This window comes from Helobdella robusta, assembly GCF_000326865.2.
Source record: "Helobdella robusta unplaced genomic scaffold HELROscaffold_16, whole genome shotgun sequence".
In the NCBI taxonomy this organism is placed as follows: Eukaryota; Metazoa; Annelida; class Clitellata; order Rhynchobdellida; family Glossiphoniidae; genus Helobdella; species Helobdella robusta.
The window spans coordinates 3,723,577-3,741,764 of NW_008703893.1; the positions used below are offsets into that span (position 1 = coordinate 3,723,577).

An 18,188-nucleotide genomic window follows, 5' to 3' on the forward strand; every position below is an offset into this window, starting at 1 on the left:
GGGAAGCCATTTTGTTGATACCAACTGGCTTTTTAATCTATGTTTATGTATCTTTGCTCCGAGGAAGATGACGTGATGAGGTTCGGTCGGTCAGACGTAAAAACGCGAAAGAGAGAGAGAGAGAAAGAGAGAAGAAGAAAGATAGAGAGATAGGAAGAGGTGCAACGAAACGACATATGAATAGAACGTTCTACAATGTGCAGCTTGAAACCGACACACGTAAATAGTTATAATTACAAAATAGATGCAAATATCCATGCGACAAAATATAGGAAGAATATAGACGCATAAATGGTAAAACACACACATCCATACAAACACTTTACATAAATTTGACGGTAGATGAAAAGAGAATAACCAAAAACATGCAGACAGACACTCGGACAGACACATGCACAGACACAGACATACAAACAAACACAAACGAACAGATACGTTGATATTTATGGGGAAATTAAGAGAGAGTTAAGAACTAAAGGAAAAATAATTTACCTACATGCCCGCTCCAGTTAAATGAAACAATCTAATTAAGAAAATCGTTGCGGAGATGATGACGATGATGATGATGATGATGATGTTAGTATTGATAGTGACGATAACGATGATGATGATGACGGTGGTGATCATGATTATGATCTTTTCTTCGTTAGTAGTGGTAGTAGTAATACTACTGTAAGCGAGTAGCTTCCTATAAGATATAAAAGCCGGTCAATAAAGGAACCGGCAAAATTCTAAGTAATAATATAAACCTTACAATGGGCTATAAACATCACACTACGCACACACACACACACACTCACACAAACACAGACAAACACACACAGACACAAACACAGACAAACAAACACACACACAAACATACACACACACATATATATAAAGAATATTAACCCCAGCTACTATTAATGCCCAATAATAATAGTTTATAATGATCTTTTCAATAGCTGGCCCGCCCGGAGTATTTATACTACTTTAAAGTATTATCATCGTTCATGCCTCTACTATAGATGTTTTAGTAGTAGTTGTAGTAGCCACATCAGCAGCAACAGTCTTTGTAGCAGCAGCAGCAATTGTAGTAGCAGCAGCAGTTGTAGTAGTAGCAAAAGTAGTAGTAGTAGTAGTAGTAGTAGTAGTAGTTGTGGTAGTAGAATTAAAAGTAGTATTTTAATGATTAAAAAAATTATTAATTCCGAAGAAATGAAATCCGACATAACAAAAATAATTGCGCCATAAATACGGCTTCTACTTTTTCTTATTTTCAGATGATTCTACCAATGAAGGATTTACTGAGAAAAAAATTTAAGCGCCGCAAAAATGTTCATACATACAAACGTATATACATAAATAAAAAGATTTTTTTATAATGAAACGAAAAAAAATATGCTAAAAAGTTACATATTAGCGGGAAATGGAAGAAGATGATGGGCATAAAAATGAAATATCGAGTGAAATTTAAAGTGCACATCAATCTAACTTCAGCGTTTTCAATCATAGGCTCATGAGATCATTCCTACACACACGCATACACACACACACACGCATGCACACACACGCATACACACACTCATACACACACGCATACACACACACACGCACATGCAAAGAAACATACGCATGTACATTCTGAGGTGCATATGCAGGTTTGCTGGTTCAAATCTCTAGATGTGTTTGACCGTTTTTAAAAAGCTATTACTGTCCTTTATTCGTTTTTCTTTTTGTTCTATTCAGTCATTCATCTATTCATTCATTCAGTCAGTCATTCATTCTTTCTTTTGTTTCTTCTTTCATTCTTTTAGTCTTTTTTTCAATTTTCTAATTCTTTTACTTTTTCAGTCCTTCCTGGATTTCTCCATTCAATTCATTGTTATTTAATTTTCTTTTGTCGCTTTCAACTTCGTCATCTTCATCTTCATTTTCATCTGCTGTTGCAGCGTTATCTTTCATTCATTCATTCATTCATTCATTCATTCATTCATTCATTCATTCATTCATTCATTCATTCATTCCGTATTTTAAAAAAAAAAATTTTCTCGGTATTTTTTTGTTGTTGGTGGTGGTGTCCGTTTCCTAAAATTAATTAATTTATAATCAATCTTTCTCTCACTCATTCACTCCCTCTTTCTCTCTTTCTCTCTCTCTCTTTCTCTCTCTTTCCTTTTTCCTACCTTCTCTTTCTTTTAATTTCTTACATTTTCTTTTTTCTCTTCATTCGTTTTTTATTCCTTCATTTTTCCTGGTCAGTCTATCAACATTTGGACCATGCAATGCATCTATCGCATGCTTTCCATCCATCCATCCAATCAATTATTCATTTCATTCATTCGTCATTCATTCATTCATTTATTTTTTGTGTCCGTCTGTTCATCCGTTCGACTGTCCATCCATCAACAAATCAATTTTTCTAAAAAAAAATGTTTTCAGGCATTTTTTTCATCGAAAAGGTAGAAATATGATGGATGGATGGTTGATTGGATGAATGAATGGATGGATGGATGGATGGATGGATGGATGGATGGATGGATGGATGGATGGATGGATGGATGGATGGATGGATGGATGGATGGATGGATGGATGAGCAGATTTTTTAGGTCCCCTAGCGGCCATCTAAAACCATTTACGACGAAAATCTATTACCTATGGATAGATGGATGGAAGGAACGAATGAATGAACGATTGATAGATAAATAAATGATCGTATGCGGGAAGGAATTAATAAAAATTGAACGACTGAATGAATAAAAAAATGAATGAAAATGAGCGAGTGATGAACAAATGAATTAATGAGAAATAACCGACTGAATTAACGAAAAACTAATGAAAAACAAATGGAAAATGAATGAATGGATTGAATGAATGATTGAATGAATGAATGAATGAATGAATGAATGAATGAATGAATGAATGAATGAATGAATGAATGAATGAATGAATGAATGAATGAATGAATGAATGAATGAATGAATGAATGAATGAATGAATGAATGAATGAATGAATGAATGAATGAATGAACAAAACAAATGACCAAAAAATGAATAAATGAGTTAAAAAAGGAATGAACAATTGAATGAGTAAACGAATAGATGAGTGGGCAAACAATGGAAGTAATGAATGTTGCGGCGGCCAAACAACAAATTGTTACATTCCCTTTATACGCTGGTCGATGGATTGTCTGGAGAATGAAGGGATGAATTAATGAGTGAATGAATAAATTGGTAAATGATTGAAAAAACGAATGAAAGAATGAAGCTGCGAATGAATGAATTAGTTAATGAATTGAAGCGAAAGAAATTTATTAAACACAAGATAAAACTGAAAAAATGGACGCCGATTAAACGCTCCAGTGATAAATTGACCAAAAAAGAGATCGATTTAAAAAAATAAAAAGACAAAATAGAAAGCAAGAATGAATGAATGAATACACGAATGAATGAATAAAAGAATAAATGCACGGATGATAGGATGATTGATTGGTTGACCAGGTAATGTTACGTGTGTACTTTTTGAATGATGAATATTGCCCATGCATAATTAATAAGCAGAATTTCTAAACAAAATTGCCTCTTTTTCTGGATATTTTAGAATTAAAATCAAAGAATTTCAACAAATTTTATGAAAAAATGTAAAATATAAAAAATTAATTTTTTAAAAGTTAAAATTTTAAAAGTTAAGCAACTGATCGAAATTTTTTTCAAAAAAATCTAACTTTCCAGTCAAGGAATTGAAAGAAATAACTCCTTCTCTCAAAATAATTGAACAATTTTATTAATTATTTTCCATAAAATATTAAAAAAGGTTTTTTTTTAAATTAAGAATAATAAAATCATAATTTCGGCTTCAAGATTGTCTGGGTAATAGTTGAAAAAATCGTTATATATCAATGGCTAGGCATAGGAATGCATGTACCTATATAGTTATATAGATTAACATTGAGTTATATATGGTTATATAGAGTTATATAGAGTTATATAAGGTTATATAAAGTTCTATTGAGTTTTATAGTTATAGGGTTATATCAGAGCCGGCTTTGAACCATGGAATTCCCGCGATTCCCGTTCCCATGCCCACCTCGAAATCACAATTACAGCAGTTTTTAAAAATGAAGCGCTTCAAACTAATTAATTAATGAATGGTACATCTCTCAAACATTTCGTGTTCCATTTTTAATTATAAATTGTAAGGATTTTTGTGGATGATCTCGTCGCGATTTCTGTCGTTTGAATGATATAAATTGCAAATTTGTATTGTTTGAAGCAATTGAATTGTTTAATTTTACAATCGGTTGAGATTTTTTGTCGATAAAAATTTAATTCATTCCCGGTTCGCCATCATGAATATAAATCCGTCGTCGTACTCAACGTTGTTGTCCGGATCCGGGGGAACCCAATCGACGTACCCGTCACTTCCTCCGCTACCCTCACTTCACCAGCAGATGCAGCAACCTTTGCTGCAGTCCCCAGCGCCATCTAATCAGCTTAATGAGCAGTCGCAACAACAACAATATCTCATGAATGAACCTTTCCACCAGCAGAATCGTGGACCAGCGGAGCCCTACTTCCAGCCCCCACCACAGCATCAACCCCCTCCACCACAGCATTTGCCACAGCAACAATATCAACAGCAGCAGTATCAGCAACAGCCACAATTTCAACAAAGAAATGATCGTTCTAATCAGTTTGAGTTTGAAGACCAGCTAAATAGCGGAGATAGAAAAGATTACAAAGAGTTCAAAGAGTACAAACTTGATGTATGCAGAGAGTACATGAGAGGTAGATGTACCAGAAGTGATCAGGGCTGCAAATATGCCCACCCTCCACCGTACGTTGAGGTCATTGATGGCAAAGTCATCGTCTGTTTTGATTTTACCAAGGTTAAATTTGTTTCTCCATTTTTGAATATTTGAACGTTTTCAAATATGATGTTAATTTGCTTATACACTAATTTTTCTCAAATGAGCAGAATCGCTGCAGAAGAAATAATCCCCCATGTCGTTACATGCATCCACCTTCTCATTTGGTTCCTAATTTTGGATCAGGAGATGCCCCAGCCAGCAGAAACAGAAGTCGAGGAGGTCAGGGATTTGGTGGCGATGGGAGGTCTAGGAGTAATGATAGAAGAGGAGGCCCCAGCAACTTTTCATCAGTAATTTTATTTATTCCCTGCATTTATTTATTTAATTGTTATCAATTGAAATTGTTTTAATTTTTCTTATAATTTCACCAACAGCCACAGAATGATTCCTTCTTCATGGGACCCGGCAGGAATCAGTCAGGATGGACACAGAACAACAGAGACCACTCGCTGAACAGCAACAGAAATGTTGGCAACAGTTTCAACAGTGGCGGATACGATGACAACTTTGAAGGTGGCTTTGGGGGCAGAGATTTTGGTGGAAATAATTTTGGAGGTGGGAGATCAGGTGGAGGAGGAGGTTTTGGGGGAAGATCAAATGATGGAGGAAATAGAAGGAATAGGATGAGTGGAGGTAGAGGAGGATTTTCTGGAATGGGTTCCGGAGGAGATGGTGGGTTCAACAAGGGAATGAGAAAAGATCAAATTGAGGTTGTTATTGCTTCGTAGAATAGAATTTTCACAAGTAATTTCTTATCTTCTATTAATTTTATGAAAATCTACGAATAAATGCAGGTTTGTAGACAGTTCCTTCGTGGCAACTGTGATCGTGAAAGGTGCAAATACGCCCATCCGCCACCCCACATAAGGGTGAACGATGGTTACGTTGTTTATTGCATTGACTACATCATCAAGGGTTCCTGTGGCAAGGGTGATTCCTGCAGGTACTTCCACATGCCTGAATATCTGGCCGAGTTGTATGGAAAGGCACAAGTGGTTTGTCATATTTTTTAATTGTTTTATTTAAAGTTTCTTTTGTTTTGACTTTTTTTCGTGTTGAGCTTAATTTTTAATCAGTTTACTAGATTTTTCACATTCATGAGGGATTTGTTTGTTTTAATTTTCTGCCAAAGAATCGCAAAAGACCTTATGACAATTCCATGGATAGCAATGATGTGGATGATGGCAGTGCCAAGAGGTGCGCTACTGGCGATGACCTCGGTTGTGAAGATTACAACAACAACAATGATGGTGGGGCTGAAAACTACGATGACGACAACAACAACGCTGTTGATTACAGCAATAGCAATGATAACAATGATGTTATTGATTACAGTAACAACAGTAATAATAATAATAATAATTACAATAATGATTACAACCATGGTTACGATGATAATAATGTCAACAATAATAATGACGGTGGTTTCGTTGGCAGTGAGTATAATGTGGAGGAGAACAAAGGACAGACTTATGAAGGAGGTGATGATGCCGGCTATAATCTGGTTGTCGATGAGAATAAGAATAATGATGCCGATGTTGAAAAGAATGCCTCTGCTGCTGCTGTTGCAGTCACCACTACTGCTACTGGTGGTAGCGGTGGGGATGTTGCCGTTGGTTCCACTGATGTAAGTTTTGTCTGATTGTTTATTACTTCCCAAATGTTCATTAATTATGCAATTATATCTGCTTCATGAATATTAATAACCTGTTAATTATAATATTTTCTGCAAATCAACGCAGGCATTGCATGCAGTGGGCTCACCAGCAAAGCAGCAATTTGCAGCTGATTCGCAACAGCAAGCAAGCAACTAAGCAAGTTGTTATACATGGCTCAGTCACATGATATTTGTGATGCGCGTATTGATAAATATCAATTATTATCAATGAATGTTTTTTCCTCTTATTATAAATAGATACTTCATGATGATCTATTAAAGAATTATGTTCTCTGTCATATTTTACATTAATTACTGGATACATTGGCTCATTTCATTGTGACTGCATATAGTTGATAAATTCGTTTATGTTCGAATTTGTTTTAATTGAAGTGTAAAGATTGAATTTTGATTGATTAGAGGTATGAATTTTAATGAAATGGAGACTATTATAAATGTTTGTGTTGTGAATTTTTACTTTCCAGATGTTCGAGTCTTCCTAAGTGCGTGTCTGTTTATGTTTTTGAATGGATTCTATCATTTTGTTTGTGCGAATTCGTATTTTACTTTCTCAAGTAAATCTGTTCGCCAGCGTTTAAATTGCAGGAAGAAATGTTTGTTTAATAATAAATTTATTGTTCGTTGGAGTTGAATATTTTTTCGATGGTAAACAACATGGCGGGCGATAGTAAGCTGATTTCGATCTTATCCTACCCTAATCGAATAAATTTGAAGTCACTTGGGGTCGAATGTCTCAAGAAATGTTTGGATTACGTAAGTTTTAATTTATTTGAGTGCAAATTTCACGCTTTGAATTGCGCTGATAAGTTATTTCATGTTGCAAGCAGAGAGGAGTTCCATACAACGGCATGAATGAAGATGCGGATGCGTTGAGAGAGTTATTCAAATTGCACATCGCTCCTGAGTTACAACGAGTCTACAGGGATAATCCGCTTGAGAAACATCTCCTCGATCTGCAAAACAATTGTAGTAAGAGACGTATTGACCGGTTTGAAATTTTATTGTTTTCAAACTTGTTGAAACTAAAAATGCTGCTTGGAAAGCCTCTCTTATTTTTAAGCTAAAAATCATGATTTATACCTGTTATAATAATCTATGTTTGTCATGGTAAAATTTTATTTTTCCTGATTAAAGATATTTAAAATTTCAAAATTAGTGATAATGGTCTATTGAAAAGAAGACAGCATGAATCACATCTCCATGAAGAATTAACAAATTGTGATGATGAAACATGCAGAACAACATCCAACCACCAAAAAGATGGTAGTCAGAATGCTGCTACTGCTGATCACAAAACAACTGAAACAGTTCTTTTAAAAAAATTAAATAAAACGGTCGTCATAACTGTAAGAAATTAATTTTTAATATTTAATTATTCAGTCAATTAAAATATATTTTCTGTTTCAGACGTCAGACAGTCCACCAGTCAAAAAGTTTAAGCCAATTACATTTCCCTGACGTTTTTAAACATATTTAATGTTTAAATTGACTGTTAATCACATTTTTTAATCATCTTAGTTGCGGTACATTTGTTGATTTTTATAAAAAAAAAATATTTCAGTACAACTTTGTTTTAAATATTTGAAGAAAAGAACCGATTTTCTTTATTTATTGAAAGTTTCTGTGTTCACTTTTCTAGCAAGCTGAGAACATCAAACTTTCTCTTGTGTGCGCCTCTGTTCACCAATTCTTTACTTACTATATTTGTTGGGAAACTTCTTGAACATTTTTTGTACTTTACTTTCTCACAAGTTTCGGACTTTTTATGGGCCCCAACTATGGCCCTTCTCGCCTTTTTCAGGGCTTTTTTCCTCCTAAAATCCCCCATTAAAAAGTCCTCTACGTTAGCAGGGTGGACAGCCCAATAGTGCCCCTTCCCTGAGTTGCACCTGCCCACTTTGATGAAGCAGTCATTCAGGGATAAGTTGTGCCTGACGCTGTTTCTCCACCCAGATCCTCGTGTTCTGAAGTAAGGGTAACGTTCCAGGACCCACTGGTAGATTTCGCCTAGGACCAATTTTTTATCTGTCGACTGCAAGATAGCAGTTGCTATGAGGCCTATGTAGCTGTGAGATGGCTTCTGTTGTTCGTCTCGTAACATGCCACGTAAGATTTGGAGGTTGGTGGATGAGTTGTTGCTGCTTTCAACGTGGTTGTTGTTGTTGATGTTGCAGATGCCGTCGATTTTGGCGTTGAAGATGTTGATGTTGTTGTGCAGTTGAGCCCAGAGACGCATTCTCACCATATCTCTGTGGTATTCGTGCATTTGTTGATGCAGTTGAGGTAAGTTCAATTCTTGACGCTCGCTATAGTTATGTCGTTGCAATTGCTGGTATTTCAGTAATTGTCGTTGCTGATGTTGATGCTGCATAAATTTTGCTTTGTACTGTTGCAAGGAGTAGAGTTGCAGGATTTTGTTGGAAGAAACATTGTCACTGTTGATGACAGGATAAGAAGCTGTCGTTGTCGTTGTCGATAAAGATGATGATTCGGTTGGATTTCGGTAGAATTTATTGGGGAAATGATTGCCAACTTGACGAATCTTTGGATGGCGCTGCATGTTGCTGGATGTTGATGACGTCTGCCACGAACTAAAATATTTTGCCCATTTTGAATTGACAGCACGATTTCTTAAAAATGAAGTCTCAATAAAATCATTCCTGGCCCTTTTAAAGTAGAATTCAACGAGAATTTAAAATCTATCCTGCTCTGTCATTGGTCAGTTCGCTACAGATGCTCGCTTCCCATTGGTCAAAACTCTTTAATAACGTTGCGAGAATGTCTGTTATTAACTCTGCTTACTGTTGTTACTATTGTTATTATTATTAATTTTATTATTATTATTGTTGTTGTGTTTGGTAGTAATGATGATAGTAGTTGTTACGGTGGCAATGTTAAAATTACGCTTGATTAGTTTGTGTTACTTCTCTTTAATGATGCCATGTTCTCGATGCCCATTGGCTATTCAAATATGACGTCACTAACAACATTAATAATAATAACGATAGCGGTTTATTTGTTGCGTTTATTTTTATTTTGAGGTCATAGGTCATGGATATAATGAAGATAGCGTCTCGTTATTTTGTTTGTTGGAAGCTGTGTTGGTGCCAGCGAAAAACCAGCAGAAAATATATACTGCTGGAGAAAAAATGCAAACATTAAGTACGCGAACAAGCCCTGCAATCATCATTAGCGGCAAAACATGCGACAACTTCCCGTTCGATTTAAATTATACAGCGCTTCACAATCCACGCACATCATTTCTTTTGATCATGACGTCATATCAACAACAGTGATGGTCGAACTAATTCGAAATATGTCCGTCGTCTGTTTGTGTTATCCTGGTGGGTGCTTATTACGCGCTAGAAAAAGATTTGACGTCGTTAATAATATCACATCATCATGTTTTTAATCATTCCCTCATCACCATCGTCGTCATCGTCTTCATCGTTGTGCTGTCACTGTTTCTGCTTAATTACTTTTTTAATCATCATTATCAGCGTCATCATCGTCGTCGTCGTCATCACTGTTAGCCTTGTAAGATTAAGGAAAAGATTTCATGCGCCATTGCTATAGGAACGCTTGTTGACACAGGTGATGCTAATTTCATCATCGTTTTCATCATTTCATTTTGATCGTCATCATCACCGTCATTTTAATCGTCATCATCGTTATCATCATCATCATCATCTCTATCTTCTTTCTCTATCGTCACCAACATCACCCAAGTTTTAAGCTTAATTTGTATCATTCTATTTGTACAGTACAATATACGTCACCATCTTTCTGATTTCAAGTCGCATCATCTCGTTATTACCATCATCACCATGATCAGTATCAATGTTAGCAGTACAATCGGTGGTAATATAACTGTCATCATCATCATCGTCGTCATCATCGTCGTCGTCATCACTTTCTCAACCTCAACTATTTATATCCGACATTTCTTCACAAGTTTACTGAAGCAAAATGTCAGACGAACAAATACAAAATAAGTCCGAATAGGTATGTTTTGGCTTGTTTGTATGTGTGTTCGTTTGCATGTGTGTTTGTACAATGCGTATATATGTATAGAGAAAGAGAAAGAGAGAGAGAGAGAGAGAGAGAGAGAAAGAGAGAGAGAGAGAGAGAGAGAGAGAGAAAGAGAAGATTGACTTATAAAGACACATGATCTTGAGATATTTTCTTTATTTTACATCCCGATATGTGTATTTATGTATGTATATTTGTATCCATGTATATATGTATGCATATTTGTATGTATGTGTGTATGTATATATGTATGTGTGATTGTGCGTGTGTGTGTGTGTTTGTTTGTGCGTGTGTGTGCCAGACGAAAAAAGTCTAACAAGATTTTCCGATTTTTTCCTAATTAATTAATTAATGGTTAATGCATCGCGGGACACTTTCGGCTATGCAGAGGTGTCAGTCTCCATCTCACGCACACGCACACACATGCACACATACACACGTACACATACACACACGTACACAAACACACGCACACACACATCCAGAGGTATATATACGTACATGGTACGTCACTCAAATTAAAGAATCAAAGAATTTTATTTATATGTAGCATCTCAACACGATCTCACTTTATTTGTGTTCGTTGCCTATAAAGTATGAAAGGCAATTTTATTTTCTCATAATTTAATATTTATTAAATTTAAATTAGTAATAATTATTATTAATTAGTATTTTATTTTTTAAAATTTAGACAATTTCGAGTTAATGATGGGCGTTATCGGTAGCAAAACTAGTCCAAACTCTAGCAACAACAGCAGCAACAACAACAACAAAAAATACAACAACAACAACAACAACGACAAACCAGATCTGGAGGTTAGGGGTACGCGGATATCCCCAAAGCCCCGTCGACCAGCGCGTGAGGTTGTTGTGGTTCAGCCCTTGCTACAACAACGCAACAACAACAGCAACAAAAACAACGTCAACAACAGTAATAAAATGAACGCTGATAACAAAATATGCAACTCAAACAACGACAAAAACAAACTGAATGATAACATTGACAACGACAACAACGACGATGACGTCACCGACAAGACCGTCAACAATGAGACCACCAGCGAAGTCAACAGCTTCAAAATGACGTCACCCACGTCGCCAAAAGCGGAACTAATCATGGTGAAGGAGGCCGTAAGTCACCAACAGCACGATCTCACAGCATCAACAACAACAACATCAACACCAACAACAACAACAACATCAACAAAAACAACAACTAATAATAATAATAATATTACCTCTCCAAAAGATATCTCAAATGACATCAACGCTGTTAACATAGAGACTACTCCTACCACTACTACTACTAATACTACTACTACTACTACTGCTGCTTGTAATAATAATAATAATAATAATAATAATAATAATAATAATAATAATAGTGATGATTGTATAACATCTAACGAAAAAGGCTTGGAAGGGGAAAATTGCGCGGTCGATAATGAGGAAGATGGGAATTCCATTTCCGCTATGTCGAGCGTCAGTGACGTCAGCATAGATAAATTAATCTGCAAGGAGGAATATTTAGATCTATGCAATATGGCCGACCTACCTGCCATTGAAAGTCCCGAAGCGGCTAACATCTCTTCTTTGCGGTGAGTGATAATTAAGGAAATCTCATCATTTATTACTACGATCATCATTATCATTGTCGTCGTCGTCATCTTCTTCATCGTTATCATAACCAGGATCAAGGAGATCATGGTACTCATAGAAAACTCCGCCCACCCAGCCAAGCAGCCAATCATAGACAACCTGAAGTATGCATGCCAGGTCCTAGATCACGTCTTCGAAAATGAAACAAAGTATGAAAATTTTATGAATTATCCAAATATTTTCATTAATATTTTTATAAATAACTTATTTATTTATCTTTGTCTTATCATTCATTACTATTGATATTACTAATGCTATTGCTGCTTTATCAACTACTACTGCTGCTACCACTGTTACTACTACTACTCCTACTACTACTAATATTACCACTACCGCCACAGACGTTTGTGTGGCGAGGAAGAAGACGACAATGTGCTAAGTGAAGTCGTTGAAGCCGATGTTCCAGATCAGGTTAAAGATTGGTTGGCGCAGACCTTTACAAGATCTCTAAGTAGTATTAGGAGGTTGGCGTGTATGTCTGTCTGTGTTTGTGTGTGTTTGTGTACCTCTGTGTATGTGCGTGTGTATGTGCGTGTGTGTCTGTGTGTTTGTGTGTGTCTTAAACTAGGTTGATTTTTCTTAATATTATAACTATAATAGATTTCAGGACAAGCCAAAGTTTAGGAGCGTTGCCAATGTCATCAGAGTTGGAATCATGGTGGACAGGTCAGTCATCATCATCGACATCATCATCGTCATCATCATCAACATCATCATCATCGTCGTCACCATCATCGTCATCATCATCATCATTGTCACCATCATCATCATTAGGATTTACAGACGAATGTCGAGTACATTAGGCTTGCACGTGCCTTCAGATGTCCTTGAACTTCTGAAGGTTAAAAGAATATCATCATCATCATCATCATCGTTGTCATCATCATCATCATCATCATTACTATCATCATCGTCGTCGTCGTCTGTTTTTGTTATATTTTCACAAATGAATCATTCAAAAATTATTATTCGTTGTCGTAAATATTATTTCTTCTTTGCTTTCAATTTGAAGTAATTAAATTTATAATCGCCATCATCATCGCCATCGTCATCATTATCATCGCGTTATCATCATCATCACCATCATCTTCTTCATCACGTGACAAGGGCATAGATGATTGGACGTTCGACGTTTTCAAAGTGGACGAATCATCTGAAGGTCACTCCCTCAAGTTCGTGGCCTACGAGGTCATTCAAAAGTACAACCTCATCAGGAAGTTCAAGGTCGTCTCATGGTGGCCGTCATCATTATCCGGATGATAATAAATCATTAATAATAATAAAACTCTTGCGTCGTTACGTATACAGTTACAAAGTTCATTTCATATGTAGGCAGAGTACCGACATGGCTCTGCTTATAACTTGTTCTACTTTCCTGACCGTGAACTGACCTAATTTCTCGACCAATCGCAGATAAGTTCACAGACGCTGGACAACTTTTTGACCCAGATAGAGCAAGGGTACAGCAAGCATAGGAACCCCTACCACAACCTCGTCCATGCCGCTGACGTCACGCAGACCACCCACCACATCCTGGTCAATTGCGGCATGCAGGTCGGTCATGATTATGATGTTACTGTTGTTGTTGTTGATGATGATGATGGTGGTGATGACGTTTGGGGTGGTGTTGATAATGATTCAAATGATGGTGGTGGTGATGATGATGATGACGAGTAGGAGGAGGAGGACGTTGGCGAATTTTTTCTCCACTTTGCACCTACTTTGGAGTTATTTACCGTAGTCAATTAGGGTAATTCCAGTGAATGATTAACACACACACACGCACACACACGTCATATTTATAAATACCTTCCAATACCTATATCTCTGAAGCCGGTCGGTGTGTTGATAGCAAGTGCATCACAATTGATCCGTAAAAAGGAATTTTTTTTCGCTTCTACGATTTCTCTCTCACTACCACTACTACTACTTCTACTACTACTACACTTTCTACTACCGCTTCTACTACACTTACTACAACTACTCTAACCAGCAGTTGTGGTTGACTGACGTTGAAATCCTGGCCACCATTCTGGCTTCGATAGTCCACGATTACGAGCACACTGGCACGACGAATGCCTTCCACATTAACACCGGGCAAGTTATAATTTATGATAATTTATGATAATTTATTATAATTAATTACTACTACTATTATTATTACTACTACTACTACTACTACTACTACTACTACTACTACTACTACTACTACTACTGCTACTACTACTACTACTACTACTACTACTACTACTACTACTACTACTACTACTACTACTGCTACTACCACTACTACTACTACTACTACTAAGCTCTCTGTTACTGTCGCTACTTCTGTCGCTGCTACTACTGCAATTTCTTCTGTCTGCATGTGCTGTTTATCATTATAATTACAATTCATTCATTCGTTCGTACATTCGTTCATTCATTCACTCATTCATTCACTCATTACCCATTTATCAATTCTACAAATTTATATTAAATTTCTTATAATCAAGATTTATTAAGTGAATGAATGAGTGAATAAAATGAATAAAACGTGTTAGTAAATGGGCAAATCAATGAATTAATGCATGCAAGCATGCATTAATGAATGAATGAATGATGGTACAATAAAACCTTCAGATCGGATATCGCGTTGACATACAACGATCGAGCGGTCCTTGAAAGCCATCACGTCAGCGCGGCGTTCAAACTCATGAAAGATGAGGAGCTCAATATACTCGCCTCCTTGAAGAGAGAAGAGTATAAGTGAGGGAGCGAGTGAGTGAATGAATGAGAGAATGAACGAGGGAATGAATGAGGGAATGAACGAATGAGTAAATGATTGAGCAAAGAATGGACCATCACCATCGTCATAATTTCAATGCAGAGAATTAAGAATGTTGATGATAGAGATTGTCCTAGCTACAGACATGTCCTTCCACTTCCAGCAAATCAAAAACATGAAGAGTCTCCTATCCATGCCAGAAAAGTTTTTTTTCTTGTTTTTTTTCACTACTACTACTACTACTACTACTACTACTACTTTTTCTAAATGTGATTCTTTAATTGAAAGATGAACGAAAGAACGTAAATTAAACGATGGTACTTATGAATGAATGAACGAACGAACTAATGAACGAATGAATGAATGAACGAACGAACGATGACAGCATCGACAAGTGCAAAGCCCTTTCATTGATAGTCCACTGTGCCGACATCAGCCACCCCGGCAAGCCTTGGAACATGCATCACAGATGGACACAACAACTCATCAGCGAATTCTTTCAACAGGTTGGCTATCTGGGTGTCGGGTTAAGGTCAAATTGAGGTCGGACAAAGATCAACTCGAGGTCAAATTTGTTATTATTTTATAGAAAGTAATTTGAAAATTGTCAACCAAGGGTGACAGAGAGGCGGAAATGAACCTGACGATATCTCCATTGTGTGATAGGAACAACACGCTGATTGCTCAGTCACAGATCGGTAGGCTGCCTACTTAACATAATTAATTTTATTGTATGCCCGTCTGGTGCGCTATGAGGATTATTAATTAATTAATTCATTCATTCATTCAAATAATGCATTGAATAAGTAATCCATTCATAATTCATTCATTCATTAATTCATCCACTAGAATTGAATTCCTAGGTTTCATAGATTTCATAGTTGATCCGAGCTTCCAGGTGATGAGCGATGCTGTCGACAAGATTCTGCAGCAGCTGACGTCAACAACCGCAACGACCACAACGACCACAAATAACAATAATAATAATAATAATAATAATGGTGAGAAAGATGGCGACGATGATGACGAAGGTGGTAATCTTGATGGTGATGATGGTGGTGAAATGGTGATGATGATGACGAAGACGATGACGACGATGACGAAGATGATGATGAATACAGGAATATTAGAGACATCATCAGAGAACAAGATCCAACGACATTGGAATGCCTGCCTCGCCACAAATAAACAAAAGTGGAGAGAAAAAGGTGAGGATGATGAAGGTGATGAAGATGAAGATGAAGATGATGGTGATGATGATGATGATGAAGATGAAGACGACGATGAAAATGATAATGACTATTGGTTTTGTATTTTCATAATTTTAATAGATGAAGAGGAAAAGATGCAAGCGGAGGCCGAGAAAGAAAAATCCCTAAAAAATATAGGTTGGATGGAATTGTGCTGATGATGACGACGACGACGATGATGATGGTGGTTGTGGTGGTGGTAATGATCATAATGATGGTGATGGAGAGGATGATGATGATGATGATTGGAAGAGGGTGATGGTGATAATCGAAATTAATTTTTCAGATAATTCTGAATCGATAGGCGGTGACGAAAAAGTTGATGATGAAGAAACTACGAAATGAAAGATGAAAATGATGACGACGACGATGATGATGGTGATGATGATGATGATGATGAACAAGGATGATGATGATGATGATGATTTTGACGTTAATAATCGTAATCATAACTTGTAGCTATAGTAACATCTTTTTCGTTCCGAATAAATTTTTTTTTATTTAAACTAGACGCAAAACATTTTTTATACAAAGTTGCACAAATAAACTGTAATATGTTTGTATGTATGTTTGTATGTATGTTTGTATGTATGTTTGTATGTTATGTATGTATGCCTGTATGTATGTTTGAATCTTTCTACACAACACACTTCAGCTTGTTTATAATATTATTGATTTTAAAAAGGCTTTGTTTATTAGCTTTACTCAAACACAATTTATATGCAATCTCATGTATGTATGTATGTATGTATGTATGTATGTATGTATGTATGTATGTATGTATGTATGTATGTATGTATGTATGTATGTATGTATGTATGTATGTATGTATGTATGTATGTATGTATGTATGTATGTATGTATGTATGTATGTATGTATGTATGTATGTATGTATGTATGTATGTATGTATGTATGTATGTATGTATGTATGTATGTATGTATGTATGTATGTATGTATGTATGTATGTATGTATGTATGTATGTATGTATGTTGTTTATTGCTGTTGAGGGTTGGGATGCAATGTTTTATTATCTACATAACATTTTGCATCGTTCTACACACGCCATAACAATAACAATAAAAGTTATTGTTATTATTTTATTATTTTTATTAATATTATTATTATTATTATCAGACAATAACAGATGTTGGTTTGATGATGAGGATGATAATGATGGATGGTGATGATGATAATGATGGTGATGGCGATGATGATGATGTTGTTCTAGATGTTTTTGTTGATGTATATAACACATTTTTTCTTACTAATACGAGTGCAAAATTAGAAGTTTTCAACCTAAAAATAAACCTCGAATATCATAGGCTGTTCATAAATTATGTTAATGAGATGATTGACGTCATTACTAACCTTGTGTTGGTGGTTAGTTAGTATGAGTATATTAATATTTTTTTGTGTTTGTATGTGTGTAGTTTTGAATGAATTTTAACAAAGATCGAATGAATGAACGAATGAACGAACGAACGAATGAATGAACGAACGAACGAATGAACGAACGAATGAATGAATAAATGAATGAATGAAAATGTATGATTGATAGTTGAGTTTACACATTCAGTCATTCAAACGAGTGAACGTATTCACAAAGCATCATAAAGCGTTGTTTGGCTTGCATACAATCATAACATATGCTGTCGAACTTGTAGTAGTAGTAGCAGCAGAAGCTACAGCAGTAGTAGTAGTAGTAGTAGTAGTAGTAGTAGTCGTAGTAGTAGTAGTTGTGTTGATAATATTACCATTGTCACTACAATACATATAACCAACGGTTTCCAACATACTAGATACTAAACTAGATCATTCAATGGTTTTTATCATCATTCAACTGTAATGCTAATGATGAAGCTAATGTGGTGAAGCGAGGAAGATGATGATGATGATGAAGAAGAAGAAGATGATGATGGAGAAGAAGATGATGATGGTGATGATGAT

At 35.9% G+C, this 18,188-nt stretch overlaps 4 protein-coding genes across 4 annotated transcripts; 3 read left to right on the plus strand and 1 right to left on the minus strand.

The window, feature by feature from the left end:
- Nucleotides 1-4,719: 4,719 nt before the first annotated feature.
- Nucleotides 4,720-4,899, plus strand: HELRODRAFT_128230 (hypothetical protein; the record flags this gene model as incomplete). The annotated part of the gene is made up of 1 exon (XM_009015747.1): nucleotides 4,720-4,899. A coding segment is annotated over one exon (180 nt), but the record flags the coding sequence as incomplete, so codon positions are not given.
- A 2,284-nt stretch (nucleotides 4,900-7,183) lies between these two features.
- HELRODRAFT_169946 (hypothetical protein) lies at nucleotides 7,184-7,987 on the plus strand (the record flags this gene model as incomplete). Its single annotated transcript, XM_009015748.1, has 4 exons — nucleotides 7,184-7,282; nucleotides 7,357-7,517; nucleotides 7,767-7,875; nucleotides 7,937-7,987. 4 exons carry the CDS (start codon nucleotides 7,184-7,186, stop codon nucleotides 7,985-7,987), a joined length of 420 nt encoding a protein of 139 aa, XP_009013996.1.
- A 334-nt stretch (nucleotides 7,988-8,321) lies between these two features.
- On the minus strand, nucleotides 8,322-8,609 carry HELRODRAFT_146879 (hypothetical protein; the record flags this gene model as incomplete). Its single annotated transcript, XM_009015749.1, has 1 exon — nucleotides 8,322-8,609. A coding segment is annotated over one exon (288 nt), but the record flags the coding sequence as incomplete, so codon positions are not given.
- Nucleotides 8,610-11,269: 2,660 nt separating this feature from the next.
- On the plus strand, nucleotides 11,270-16,582 carry HELRODRAFT_169948 (hypothetical protein; the record flags this gene model as incomplete). Its single annotated transcript, XM_009015750.1, has 13 exons — nucleotides 11,270-12,159; nucleotides 12,253-12,369; nucleotides 12,562-12,631; nucleotides 13,328-13,444; nucleotides 13,634-13,774; nucleotides 14,266-14,321; nucleotides 14,843-14,968; nucleotides 15,090-15,191; nucleotides 15,373-15,493; nucleotides 15,604-15,685; nucleotides 15,851-15,988; nucleotides 16,109-16,375; nucleotides 16,542-16,582. 13 exons carry the CDS (start codon nucleotides 11,270-11,272, stop codon nucleotides 16,580-16,582), a joined length of 2,268 nt encoding a protein of 755 aa, XP_009013998.1.
- Nucleotides 16,583-18,188: the final 1,606 nt, after the last annotated feature.